Source organism: Neofelis nebulosa, chromosome 5, assembly GCF_028018385.1.
Source record: "Neofelis nebulosa isolate mNeoNeb1 chromosome 5, mNeoNeb1.pri, whole genome shotgun sequence".
Taxonomy (NCBI): Eukaryota; Metazoa; Chordata; class Mammalia; order Carnivora; family Felidae; genus Neofelis; species Neofelis nebulosa.
In genome coordinates, this window is record NC_080786.1 from 22,661,218 (window position 1) to 22,676,396 (window position 15,179).

Sequence of the window (15,179 nt, forward strand, 5' to 3'; positions counted from 1 at the left end):
CTTTGACTTACGTCAAGCCCAAGAGAGCTAAACAATATTTTCCTCAGAATGTACACCTGAGAGATGCAGCTTTGACAGCTATGATATGATGATTTCGAAAAAGCGAGAATGCTATGTTGTTTCCTCACTCAGAATAATCAAACTTGCTAAACTGGACATTATTTATACATTCATTTATCCATCCATCCATCCATCCATCCATCCATCCAATACTTCTTGAGAACTTGCTGAGTGTTAGACACTCTCACTATACATGCTGGGGATATGGCCCTAAAGGAGTGAGGCAGAGCCCATTCCCTGAAAAAATGGAGGACAGAACAATTGCAACAGAAACTAGCTTTTGAAAAAGGTTTTTGCAGATCACAGTAAATGCTATGAAGACGATGAACAAGCTGATGGAAGAGAGTGGCTGGAGGCGGCCACCTTCAGGCCAGGTAGTCACAGAAGGCCTTTCTAGGAAATGTATATGACACAAGGCTTCTCAAATTCTGATGTACGGGTGAATCGCCTGAGGATCTTGTTAAAATGCAGATTCTGATTCAGAGGGTGCTGTAGGTGCCTGGGATCCTGCATTTCTCATGAACTCCCAGGTGATGCTGATGGGTCAGGTGCTCAGACCTCACACTGAACAATAAGGGCTCTAAATAAGAAATGAGAATGGTAAAAAAAAAAAATGGGGGCAGGGGCTTTCTGTCCCAATGACAATTACATATAGGGGTTTGGGGAAGGAACTGCCACAAGCCCAGTCTCCCGTCCACCTCATTTCCAAGTTTCTATCGTATGTTTCATAGGAGGCCCCAGGGCATGGTGGAAAGATACCTGCTCTGAGACCAGGCAGTCCTGGGCTTCAATCCTGTCTCTACCTCCTCACAGCACTGAGGTTCTGGACAGTTCACTTGCTTTCACTGTTTATAAGTTTCACTCTTCTCCATTCTAATAAGATCCTTGGATAATCTGTTTAGCTTATAGAAAATCTTCAATAAATGACAGACACTCTAGATTGGCTGATCCAACCTCACTTCCAAGCCCCCTTTTAAAGGCTATTTCTACTCTAAAGGCGTGAAAACTTTAAAAACCTTGATCTCCCTGCCTTTCTTGCTAGAGATGGCTATGTGAGGGCCATGTGAAAGAGTTACAGTCAATGACATCTTGAGGAAATCCCTGCACATTCCTTCCTGCCCACAAAGACAAAGCCTCAAAGGGAGAAGCCTTTGCCCTCTGTCTTTCTCTATCCTTTCCGTTTCAACGGAAACGGCTCTAAAGGCTCATTAGGCATGTTACAACCATGAGGTGACAAGAATGGGAATGAGATGCCTGATTGGCTCAGTCGGAAGAGCGGGTGACTCTTGATCTTGGGGTCACGAGTTCAAGCCCCGTGTTGGGTGCAGAGGTTACTTAAAAGAATAAAACGGAAAAAAGAAAAGAATGAGAGTGACAAGCAGTACATTAAGACAGCAGAACAGAAGGGCAAAAAAGAGCCTGGGTGCCTACCAGTATTGCTGTCACCATTCTGAACACAGGCTGCTCAGCTCCAGACCCTTCACAATATGAGAAAATAAAGCCCTTAGTGGCCAAGCTTATGTTGTTAGGTTTTCAGGTTCTTGTAGCTAAATGCAATTGATATTTAATTGTGTCGTGCAGCTATTCATTAGTTTTATTTATTCTGAAGCCACTTGTTAAGAGGAAAAGGTAGATGCAATATAAAACTTGTCAATGTACTTAATACTGCCACCCTGCGGCAGCCTGCGGAAAGTTAGGCTACCAAGGACGCCATTGCATTTGAATACTTGTTTGTATTACCACCGAAGATAATGTGAGGAGTTTCACATGTCAACCCCTAAATTCTCAAGACAAATTTGAAGTGCCAACTTTTTAGAAATTACAATTAAAATCCTCCAGTTCTGGGATAATTGATGATGTTGTTGCTACATAATGAATAGGCCAGCGTCAACCATCATTTCAAATCAAATCTGGGGCATCCTACAAGAAATAAACAAAAATAACTGCCTTGGGCCCTGTGCCTGGAAAAATAAGGCACATATGATTATAGTCAACTGGTTTGAAAGGAAAACCAGATTAGTACAATGAATGAACTGCTGTGAAATGAAATCTGGAAAACTGAGACACATGCAGCTGAGTATAGGGGAAAGGAACTTTTTCTTTCTTTCTTTTTTTTAGTGTTTATTTATTTTTGAGAGAGAGAGAGAGACACCACACAAGTGGGGGAGGGGCAGAGAGAGAGAGAGAGAGAGAGAGAGAGAGAGAGAATCCAAAGCAGGCTTCAGGCTCTGAGCTGTCAGCACAGAGCCCGATGAGGGGCTCGAACCCACAAACCGTGAGATCACAATCTGAGCTGAAGTCAGACGCTTAACCGACTGAGCCACCTAGGTGTCCCTAGAGGAAAGGAACTTTTAAAAGAAGCTGAAGGTCCTTTGATAAATTAGTTAATCAGCAAGTATGTCCTCTGTGTCCCCTATGTGCAAGGCAGTATAGGTCTTTCAAAGACTCTGAAGCAGTATGCCAACTTCAAGGCCCTTCACAGCTTGGGCAAGACAAGCCAGATGAATGAAGCCAGCAACAAGCACAGAGCGGTCCAAGGGAAGGACCCTCACTATGAGCTCAGGTGATTCAGGTAAACTGATGACAAAGAAAAGGGATGGGATTCTCATGGTGAACAGGGGTGACAAAGATGATCCAAGTGAGGGAAAATCTGAGAACTGAGTGTGGAGAAGAAAGAGGGTGAACTGTATTAGTTGAACGTGAACAGACCAGCTTGGTTTGTCCAGAGCCTTCAAGGTTAGCGTGGAACAGTAGTTGGAAAGTGGGTTGTGGGAGTATTATAAGTTGGTTCTTTAGTAATTCGAGTGTAAGACCTGCTTTCCTAAGAGCACATGTGCTTAGAGTAAAAAGTGGCGGTGCTGCTCCCCTGCTTCCTCATGTGGTCTTTCTTCTGTGCATCGCATGCCCCTCATGTCTCCCTATGACCAAATCTCCTCTTCTTAGGAGTTTACCACCAATCAGACTGGATCAGGACCCACTCTAATGGCTTCATTTCACCTTAACTACCTCTTTAAAGGCCCTATATTCAAATGCAGTCACATGCTGAGGTGGTGAGGGAAGGGTTTCAACACATGATCTGAGGGGCACACAATTCAGCCCCTAACTGTCCCCAAGCCAGAAACTTGAAATTTATCAGTCTTCCTTTGATGTCACCTTCCTCTGCCAAGTCCTACTTTTCTGTGAACTCTATTTCCACACCATCTAAACTCCTTAGAAAGACATCATAAAATGTTAACTAACTGAAATTTAAATAAAAACTTGGGAAAAAAAAGAAGACATAATAAAATCTTTAAGAGCTAAGCTCTGCCCATCCATGTAGAGATAAACTTTAACTCCCTGACTTTTATAGTCTACTTCCCAAAAAAAGGTCAACTATTTGCTAGTCCACCTCCTGAAATTAACAACCCCTCTTTTCAGTGCATCGAACTCCATTCATCTTTCAAGATTTGCTTCAGTATTAACTTTCCCTTGAAGATCTTGTTGACTCTGCTCCAATTCTTGCTGGCTCCTATCTCTTTCCCTTGTCCAGAAAGAATTTACCATTTCTGCCACTCTACTATCACTCGATATACCATATCACAAATACTGGACCTATGTCCTTCATAAGATCACAAGCTCTTGGGAGAGGAAAAAAAAAACTCTAAATAAAAGAATGCATACTCCGGAGTTTGATTATATGAATGTAAATCTTAGTTCTACTAAGCTTTTTTTACTATGTCAATTTATCAAGTTACTTAAATACACTGGTAACAGGGAATAAGAATAATACCTAATTCATATGGTTATAAGAAATACAGGCAGTTTCTGTTAGTATGATGTAGAGACTCAGTAACAGCTAGCTATTAAAATAAAACAGAGAGAATGTAGCAATGGCCACATCTTTTATTGAGTTCATTCCAGATGCTCTGTCCTGTGCGATTTGTATGTATTATTTCTTATAAACCTTGATAAAATTGATTTGTGTATTGGGACTCACAACACGGGACCCGGTGGCCTGACATGTAAACCTACATCAGCCTGCGCTTATGGGAAACACCTGTCAAGGAACCCTAACAAACACTATGCACAATCCTCCAAATCAGCTTTAGCTAGCTAACCTTACACTAAAAAGTAGGAACTTGCTAGCCTCATAAGGAAATCCCCTACCTCCTAGGACATCATGCCCTGTTTCCATGTTGCCTCTTCTAACTCTCTATAAAACTTGCTCAAAATCCCTCGGGAATGGCACTCCACTGCTTGTGAAGCACTGTATACTCTCAATCCATGGAGTGCTCCCCTTTGAATAAAGGGCATCAAACTCATTACTAAATTGTAATATTTTTGTCATTGGACAATCTCAATCAAATGTAGACATGTATGATTACCCCATTTTATAGAAGAGAGAACAGTCTGTGACAGGATAAGCCCCTAGTCTATACCAAACATGTGGTAGAACCAGGATTTGAGCTAAAGTATAGATGATCCAAAGCATCTGGTCTCCATTTTGACACCCCCAAACAATAGTTGATATCTGAAGACAGAGTGGGTACTCACTAAGTATTTGTTGAACTACTTAATCCACTATTAATTCACTTTTAAATTGTATTAAAGTATTACTGAGAGTGAAAGATCAGTAATGCACTCAGTAATGTTAGACATGGATAGGAGTTAGTGGTTTACACACTATTTTTAGAATGGAAGTAAAATGAGTCAAAAAAAAAAAAAGGAGGGTATTAGGTAGTAAAAAACACCAGATTTCTGCTGACGTCCCTTACCCTCCCTCCCTCCCTCCCTTTCCTGCCCTCTCTTCTGCCTCTTCCCCCCTGCCCCCACCCCCACCCCGACACACAACCCAGATCACTGGCTGAAAGCTACTGAGTGCACAAACAGAACATTGCGTTTTATGCTAATCTCCCATCAATGCTGTTTATTGTATCCCATACCTTGCTAGCCTTTTCAATAAAATATGCTTTACCTCATTTCACATAAACCCCCAAACAACATAGATATTAATGATTCAAGTAGTCTTTAAAAATAGAAGTGCACATATACCTCTTATAAAGTCCATCATCTGAGCCTGGGTAGGAAATGAACACAAATCTTATTTCTATAAGTCAGTGAACTTCAGTGATACATTTGTATGAGATGCAATCTTGGGTCAAGTCAGGCTACATGCTCACTTACAGTTTTCTCGTGCTATGATACAATACTGCTCCAGTTCCACAGTGACATTTTAATGATTTTCAAACACTTATCTCAAAGTTCTAAAAATACCATACGCTAAGATGTGCTTTTCCTACAAGACATGCCATCAACTGGTGAATTTAATGTATTTTCCTCTATTAAGTGCAGGTTAAAAAAAAAAAAAAGAAATATATATCTATTTTTTATGATCATTTTATAGCCATGCTGGCTAACAATAGTTAGTTGGCCTCTATAAAAATACTACTTACTTTTGTGGGACATTTATATTAAGGCATTAACAGAAAAAAATGTTAAGTTTTCAGTACCTATTTAGAAATAATACATAACTTCCTATGAAGTAATAATCATTTGAGGAAAAAGTTATAAAGCTACAAAAAATTTAGGGATTTTTTTCAAAATACTTCAAAATTCATAAATCATATTTTGCATTAATCTAATTAATGTTAAATGTGTTTCGTTGATATTTTTTGCTTTACACTTTGCAAGAGATAGAATATGATTGTATATGTTCCCTAAACAAAATTGGTCTATTACTGAACAGAGATGAACATATTTATTTTTTATTTTTTTAATTTATTTTTATTGTTTTATTTTTTATTTTTTTAAATATGAAATTTATTGTCAAATTGGTTTCCATACAACACCCAGTGCTCATCCCAACAGGTGCATATTTATTTAAATGTAAATGTAAAACTCATTTTTAAGATGGGGGTTTGAATGAGTAAAATTGTTACTGGTTCCAGAGTATTCAAGTTCATGCCCTCCTCCACCCCCAAATGTCAGGTACAGTCTTTCATGTGCAAGCACTTCCGTTAGTGTAACACACTTGGCCTTTCCTGCTCCTTCACTCACCTCTTCCCAGAGGAAGAGGAGGAATTTAATCGGATTGAGTTTGGAAGGACACATAGGTATGCATAGGGTGGCCCCTTCCTCTTTAAGAAGCAGCTGTATTTGGGGAGCATCTGTTCTGCTCTGGTCCTCCAAGCTTGAAATTATAACTTGGGGAGCTCTGCCTTTGCCTTTTTATAGCTCTGTTTGTGATGGAGGGGTGACTTTCCCTAAATCTGGAGCTCACAAGAAGAAGCCCACTTGCTGTAGATATACGTCACATTCTCTGTTATCAGTTTTATCAGAAATCAAGGTGATATGCTGATCTCCCATCTGCCTTATTCTTATTTCCTTCTGAGTTGGCCCAGTACTTGGGTGGAAAAAGGAGTGTTTTAATTGAGCTCTTTCAAATCCCAAGTGAGTAAGTATATTTTGCTCCTTTGGTCAATTTCAGTCTTCCAAGATAGGGATTTCTCCCCTATCTACAGACATGACAGGCCTAAGACAAAGGTGACGAGTTAAATTTTATAAAACCATTACACATGATTCTCCTGCTCAAAGCCAGTCAGGATGATTAAATTACTCCCTTTAAAGCAAAAAAAAAAAAAAAAAAGTAGTCATATATTACTTTTTAGTTTTACACTTCTATCTACACACATATATAAAGGTATATGATATACACACATATATATTTAAGATGTGAATAATAATTTTATTCAAATAATCCCTATTGCGGCATAATAGAAAATATATATTTGGTTTTTACCTCCTGCAACTGGCAAACAACTCTATAACCCTTGGAATCCCTGGGATGATGAGTGTCTTTTATATGCTAATGATTGATTGGTGGCTGGGGGTCCCTACATGCTTCCATGGAGAAAGACCCAAAATCAGAGAGGGAACTTTCACCCCACCCCTAACCTTCTGGAAGATGAGAGGGGCTGGGGACTGAGTTAATCACCAATGGCCAGTGATGTAATCAATCATGTCTACATAATGAAACCTCCATAAAAACTCCTGGACAGTGGGGTGTGGAAAGCTTCTGAGTTGGTAAACACACTGAGGTTCTGGGAGTGTGGCACACCCAGACAGAGCATGGCCGCTCCACCTCCCTCCTCCCCATGCCCTGCCCCATGCATCTCTTCCATCTTGTTCTTCCTGAATTGTATCCTTTGTAACCATATAAATCAAGTGTTTCCCTGAGTGCTGTGAGTTGTTCTAACAAATTATTAAATTTGAAAAGGAGGAATGTCGGGGAATCCCCAACTTTATAGCCAAATTGGACAGACGTGTACAGGTCCCCTGGGCACCCAATATTTGTGACTGGCATCTGAAGTGAGGACAGTCTCGTGGGAATGAGCCCATAAGCGTGTGGAGACCGACACTAACTCTGTAGTCATCGCAGAGCTGAATTAAATGATAGGACACCCAGTTGGTGGCCAGAAAGTTGTAGAACTGGTTCTTGGTGGGGAGAAAACCTACATATTTGGTGTCGCGGTGTTGTGAGCAAATATAGTTCATACTCACCTTCTCTATTCCTACAACACACAGGAAAAAACCCTAAAAACAAAATCTATGCACACTGACTCCCATGTTTTCTTTTCTCTCGCTGGACAGGTATTACACTTGCTGTAATATCCGAGTAACTTTAATTGTAAGACTGCTCTTTCCTTGTGCATGTAAATATGCCACACTGTTCAGTCATGCAAATGCATAGGAAAATAGTTGTGCATTTGCAAACATTTCAGATGATGGAAGTGGGGGAAGAGGCACCACACCACGATAGTTCTCCATTTGGGTTGTCATTTCAAGAGACTTTTATATGTTTAAAACACTCACATATGTGTTTTAAACAAATTGAAATAAAAGAGTTCATTCTGAGCAAGTCATAATTCTTGAAATGTCAGATAGTCGGTTCTCATAAAGAACTTCACACATAGGAAGTCCCTTGCAATGACAATTGTTTATTCTCTGGTCACCAAAGTATGTAATCCTACCCCTGTTTAAATGAAATAATATCAACATTTTTTTCAGTGCCAGTTTTTGTCAGCTTGCACAAATTTTAAGGAATTTCTTAACACCTATAAACCAGAAGGTAAAAGGAAAGCAACATAAAATTGTAGAATCCTTTAAAGATCATTGAAAAGCTTGTCTGTGCCTTAAAACAAATCATGATAGTGTTATGTACGAAAAAATACAGAAACACATTTGTCTGCAACAATCCACTCTAGCAACCACTAAACACTGGATTCTTAATTTTGCACGTGAAATTTTCACGTCTAAATTTTGAGCAACTGCACTTCAGATGAAACTGAGAGGGATTTTTAATCACATCATTTTAACTTCACTCATTGCTATCGATTCATATTTTTCCCTAATAAAATAATGTGGTGTGACTCTCTATATTCTAAACTGTTTTTCCATCTTTATCTTATTTGCATAGGAATATGAACTTCTGGTTCCTGTCAAATGAGTCTTTATTACAAAGACGAGGATGTAAATTCATGTGAGTCTCCGTGATTTTGGAATAGGCACCAAGCGCTAACTGCTAACAGTTATGAATATTTATCAGTTGCTGTTATTAAAAAGACAATTTTTTTTCCTCCTAGAGATTCTGAGTAAACAATTTCAAAATGTTACTCCATCTGTCAATGTTTTCTGAAAACAGTACCAACCTTCTTTTTTATCTTCTGGAGTAATCTTCACTTTTGTATCTGTTATGTCTTTGAATGAGGCCAGAAAAAGTACCACATCTCCTTTCTCATTCTTTATAGGAACAATATCCAATAGGCACCAAAATGGAGACCCTGCAACAGTAATAAAAATACAAATCAACCACTGCCTCGTGTTTTTTCTATGAAAATCTCAATCATTAGTGGTGCAGTTAATAAAGTCCTTACTGTTTTCTTCTATCCCACACCTCCCCTCCAACATCTTAAAAATGTCAGTTTTCAGATTCCATAAATGTCTAGCCCATATGCATATCTCTTCATTCCCAAATGAAATGCTTTCTTTGAAAATAAGGCTGTATTTTAAACAAAACCACTTGTCTGTGCTGAGATATTTCTGCTTATGTAATTCAAAATGTATTTCTTTTTTGAACTTGTTGATGTTGAAGCATTCCGCTTTATGAAACATTGCCCCTTCCCACCCCCAACACACACGGGTTGCTAAAATAAAGACCTTTGTTTGGTATGAGATTGCTAGAGGTTTATTTAGTCAATTTAAAAACCAATGATTGTCCACCAGAACGGCTAAAGTTGTTAAAAAAAAAAAGATGAAAAATACCAAGTTTGGGGGGAAATGCATAGTCACTTAAACTCTCCTACATTGTTGGCTGGTTGCAAATTAGTATCTATACTGTAAAAATTATACAACAGCATTAAGATATATTCCCACAATACAAAATTATGCAGCAATGTGAATAAGAGTTATACAATAACTGACAATCAGATGGATGAATATCCCTAACATCATAATGAGCAGAATGCATATATATTAAGTACAAAAACAGGCAAAACTCATCTACAGTGTTAAAAGTCAGGATGGTGGTCTGGGAGATGGTGATTAGAAAGAAGGGGACACAGGTGGGGCACCTGGGTGGCTCAGTAATTTAGGAGTCCGACTTCGGCTCAGGTCATGATCTCATAGTTCGTGAGTTCGAGGCGCGCGAGCTGTGCTGACAGCTCAGAGCCTGGAACCTGCTTCTGTATCTCGCTCTCTCTCTGTCCCTCCCCCCTTCAAAAATAAATAAACATTGAAATAGAAAAACTAAAAAAAAAAAAAAAGAAGGGGACACAGGTCCTAGAGTTCTGGCATGCTGGTCATGTTCTGCTTTATGATCTTTCTGTTGCTTCCATTGGAGTGTTTAGTTTTGCAAACCTGTCAAACTCCATGTATGCATGTGTATTTTTCAGTAGGTGCATATTACTTCAAAAGCGTATTTTTTTAAATTTTTTTTTAATGTTTATTTATTCTTGAGACAGAGAGAGACAGAGCATGAATGGGGGAGGGTCAGAGAGAGGGAGACACAGAATCGGAAACAGGCTCCAGGCTCCGAGCTGTCAGCACAGAGCCCGACACGGGGCTCAAACTCACGGACCGTGAGATCATGACCTGAGCCGAAGTCGGACGCTTAACCGACCAAGCCACCCAGGCGCCCCTCAAAAGCGTATTTTAAAAAGCGGTAAGTTCAATTCTATTTTTCGAGCAAAAGAACCCTGAGAAATAATATTAGCAGCTTCAAGCTCATATTTTGAAATGTTTTTATATATATTAAAATATGAATATATTAAAGTTCTCATACTAGATTTCCTCCTAAAAAACATTTCTGGGCAAAAAAAAAGTTGAAAGTGGCAAAAAAGGTATTATGTGCTTAAAAACAAAACTATTAATCTATTCACACATATTTTTTCCATCATTTTTCTTTTGATGAGCAAAAAAATCCCTCAATACTGTGAATTTCCATCTTATATGGGAGTTGATTTCACAGTTGGGTATAAGACAAAAATAACAGTCAGAAATACCCTTGATATTTTAAGTTGTTTTGTATATACTGTATTAGATCTCACAGTTTCCAACACAGCTGATGTATCCATCCAGCCTTGGAATCTATCACAGATGAAGGAGCTGATACAGGGGCCATCTGACAAAAAGATCACATTTTATTTTAGCTGCTACTGTACTTTTTGAAAAGTGTGGTTGAATACACATGCAATAAACATGAGTACGATGTGCTTCCACTGTATAAAGGATGCATGGAATATGTGCCTGTCCCAATGGATCCTCCTAAATAGCTTCAGCATCATAAGTCAGAAGTTCCTCCCTGTCCTTCGGATTCAGATCTATGGTTTCCTTTCATTCGTCTTCCCAAATATCTATGCCACAGCAATTCTATTTCAATACCACATCACCAGGCTCCCAGAGAACGGGATCTAACCATACCTCCAACATTTACTAGCTCCGGACCATGGGGGAGTCAATTAACTTCTCTTCTCCAATTAACTTGGTTCCCTCAATTGTAATATCCTCATATCCTTCACTCCAGTGATGCGGAGAGTAACCCAAACACCATGAGACAATAATATATCAACCCTATTGTCTACAACTAATGGGGAAACCTCATCAATGAGCCGTAGTCCTGGCCAAACACTACTATCCCCATTATCCCAGGATGGCTCTTAATTCAATTTTTTTCTATAGCCACCATTTCCAGTTGGGAGCGGTTTGTGCTAATGCTGTAGCTATGGTAGGAACAAAAAGAATCATCAGGGCAAGCTGTCAACCAGACCCTGGACATATTAATAGCGGGGACCCAGGAAAGAATATGAATCTGATAGTCGGATCACATTTTTAAAGCATCTCTGTCACTTGTCTTGCAAAAAACGTCACCCAAATCAGAACAGAGGCTATTATTTTTCCCGAAAATACATTTTATCTATGCACTCAGACAAGCCTCATTATTGTCTCCACAGAGCCTTTGCACAGGTGCACCAAAGTATTTTAGAGAGAGGCAAAAGCATATCAGGTGAGAGCCAAGCAAAGAGCTGCCAAATGTCAATATTCTCGAATCAGCACAGCAGTCATTTTACATGGTGTTCTGGGAGTGTTGAAAGAGCACTTTGAGATTTATCTTTTAAGTGAGATGTGATCTTTGACATTTTATAAATTCAGTAAAAGTCCATTAACACGGGTCCTTTTAAATTCAGATTTTTGTAATAATTTGGCATGGACTAGGCTGACGTCTGCCTTCCCATTGCATATATGACAAAAAAATGTGTAGAGGCGTGTATCTCAGAGATACTGCAGGTTTGGTTCCAGACCACCCCAAAAAAGTAAATATCACAATAAAGCGGGTTAAATGAATTGTTTTTGATTCCCAGGGCATATACAAGTTATGCTTACGCTATACAGTAGTTTATTAAGTGTGCAATAGCACGGTGTTTAAAAATGCAAAGTACAGGCTTTAATTAAAAATGCTTAATTTCTTTCAAATACGCTAACCATCATCTGAAGGCTCACTGAGTTGTAATCCTTTTGCTGGAGGGTGTTTGCCTTGATGTTGATGGCCGCTGACTGCTCAAGGGAGGGTGGTTGCTGAAAGTTGGAGTGGCTGTGGCGATTTCTTAAAAAAAGGAAACAATGAGTTTGCCATATCAATTGAGTCTTCTTTTCATGAACGATTTCTCTGTAGCACGTGATGCTGTTTGATAGCACTTTACCTGCAGAACTTCTTTCAAAATTAGAGTCAATCCCCTCAAGCCCTACTACCGCTCTATCAGCTAGGTTTATGGGATACTCAATCTTTTGTCGTTATTTCAGCAATATTCCCAGCATCTGCACCGGGAGTAGATTCATCTCAAGAAACACTTCCTTTGCTCATCCTAAGAAGCAAGTCCTCATCTGTTCAAGTTTTACCATGAGATTGCAGCCATTCAGTCACAGCTTCAGGCCTCACTTGTAATTCTAATTCTCTTGTTCTTTCCACCATATCTGCAGTGACTCCCCCCACTGAAGTCTGGAACCTATCAAAGGCATCCATTAAAATTGGAATCAACTTCTTCCAAACTCCTGTTAATAGCGATATTTTGGGGGTGCCTGAGTGGCTCAGTCAGGCATCCGACTTCGGCTCAGGTCATGATCTCACAGCTCGTGAGTTCAAGCCCCACATCGGGCTCTGTGCTGACAGCTCGGAGCCTGGAGCCTGCTTCGAACTCTGTGTCTCCCTCTCTGTCTACCCCTTCCCCACTTGCACTCTGTCTCTCTCTCAAAGATAAATAAACATTAAAAACACGTATTAAAATAGTGATGTTTGGACCTCTTCGACGAAACACAAATGTTCTTAAAGGCATCTAGAATGGTGAATTCTTTCCAGGAGGTTTTCAATTTACTTTTTCCAGGTGCATCAGAAGAATCACTATCTATGGCAGCTACAGCTTTATAAAATGGGTTTCTTAAATAATAAGACTTAAGTCAAAATGACTCCTTGATACATGGGCTGCAGAATGGACATTGTGTTAGCAGGCATGAAAACTACATTACTCTCATTGTACATTTCCATCAGAGTTCTTGGATGAACAGCTGCATCACTAATGACCAGTAATATTTTGAAAGGAATCCTGTTTCTAGAAGCATCAACCGTGGGTTTAAAATTAAAACAGATTATAAACATCGGTTGTAAACAGATGTGCTATCATCCAGGCTTTGTGGTTCCATGTACAGAGCACAGGCAGAGTAGACCTAGCATAATTCTCAAGAGCCCTAGGATTTTTGAAATGGTCGATGAGCACTGGTTTCAACTAAAAGTCACCTGCTACATTAACCCCTAACAAGAGAGTCAGTCTATCTTTTGAAGCTCTGAAACCAGCCATTGACCTTTCCTCGCCAGCTATGAAAATCCTAGATGGCACCTTTTTCCAATGGAAGGCTGTGTCACCTACGTTGAACATGTGTCATTTAGTGGAGCCACCTTCACCTTCGGGTCACTTGTTGCAGCTTCTCCATCAGCACATGCTTCTTCACCTTGCCGCCTTCTGTTATGGAGGAGGCTTCTTTCCGTAAACCTCATGAACCAATCTCCACTGGCTTCAAACTCTTCTTCTGCAGTTTCCTCACCTCCCAGCGTTCATAGACTTGAAGAGAGTTAGGGTCTTGCTCTTGTTTAGATTTTGGCTTAAGGGAATGTTGTGGTTGCTTTGATCTTCTATTGAGACCACTCGAACTTTCTCCATATCAGCAATGAGGCTGTTTCTCTTTCTTATGATTCTTGTGTTCACTGGAGCAGCACTTTTAATTTTCTTCAAGAACCTCTGTGCATTCCCAACTTGGCTATTTGGCACAAGAACCCTAGCTTTTGGCCTGTTTTGACTTTCAACATGCCTTCCTCACTCGGCTTAACCATTTCTAGCTTTTGATTGAAAGTGAGAGATGTGCAACTTTTCCTTTCACATGAACACTTGGAGGCCACTGAAGGGTTATTAATTGGCCTGATTTCAATATTGCTGTGTCTCAGGGAATAGTGGGGCCCAAGGAATGAGAGAGAGATGGGGAAGAGCCCGTTGGTAGAGCAGTCAAAACACACACATTTATTGATTTAAGTTGGCTGTCTTCTACGGGCACAGTTGGTGGTGCCCCCAAACAATTGCAATAGTAATAACAAAGCTCACTGATCACAGATCACCATAACAACTATAATAATAATGAAAAAGTCGGAAATAGCGAGAGAATTACCAAAATGTGACACACACACACCAAGTGAGCAAATGTTGGGAAAACAGCTCCAATAGACTTGCTGTATGCAGGGTTGCTACAAACCTTCAGTTTGTGAAAAACACAGCACAATAAAGTAAAGCACGATAAAAGGAGGTATGCCTATATGAGGGAAACAGTATAAGGGAGATATAGGCCTATTTCCTTCCTCCTTCCCTTCCCTTCTTCCTTTCTTCTTTCAATTGTTCTTTCAGATTCATCCACACCAATTGCCTTATAAATATGATGTTAGCTGGGGCGCCTGGGTGGCTCAGTTGATCAAGCATCTGACTTTGGCTCACGTCACCATCTCATGGTTTGTGAGTTCGAGCCCCACAACGGGCTCTCTGTTGTCAACACAGAGCCTGCTTCAGATCCTCTGTCCCCCCCTCTCTCTACCCATGACCTGCTTGCACGCTCTCTCTCTCTCTCTCTCTCTCAAAAATAAGTACTTAAATAAATGAAGAAGTAGCATGGAAGGAGGAAATATAAAAAAAAAATGACGTTAGCCACGCCTAACATTAGAAAGCAAAACATTTTCCACTTGCTTCTTCCACAAAAAGAGGACAGATGCAAAGCCTTGCCAAGCAGATTCAAAGCAAAACCCCTCACACTTAATTTGCTCACTTATCCATCCTTTCCCCCCTGCTTTCCTAAATCTCTCTACCAGGACCTCTGTCCTAGCTCTGTGACAAAATCTCTATCCTTGCATGACTATCATAATTCAAAGCTATTCCCCAAGGTTGGCCTCTTCCTCTTTTACTCATGGGCACAGTAATGATCGTGCAACATCTTTCAGTCAGCAGTAAAGTCAGGCCCGGTGCAATAAATCTCTCTTAGGGTTAAGGTGGGAGGCAGCA

The 15,179-nt window shown here is 40.0% G+C and overlaps 1 protein-coding gene across 1 annotated transcript in view; it reads right to left on the minus strand.

Annotated features, from left to right (window-relative positions):
- Positions 1 to 15,179, minus strand: part of KCNH8 (potassium voltage-gated channel subfamily H member 8) — a 355,709-nt gene that overhangs the window by 194,919 nt on the left and 145,611 nt on the right. The window contains exon 3 of the mRNA XM_058729774.1: positions 8,748 to 8,879. Coding sequence (XP_058585757.1) covers positions 8,748 to 8,879 — 132 coding nt within the window. The remainder of the gene's footprint in view (positions 1 to 8,747; positions 8,880 to 15,179) is intronic.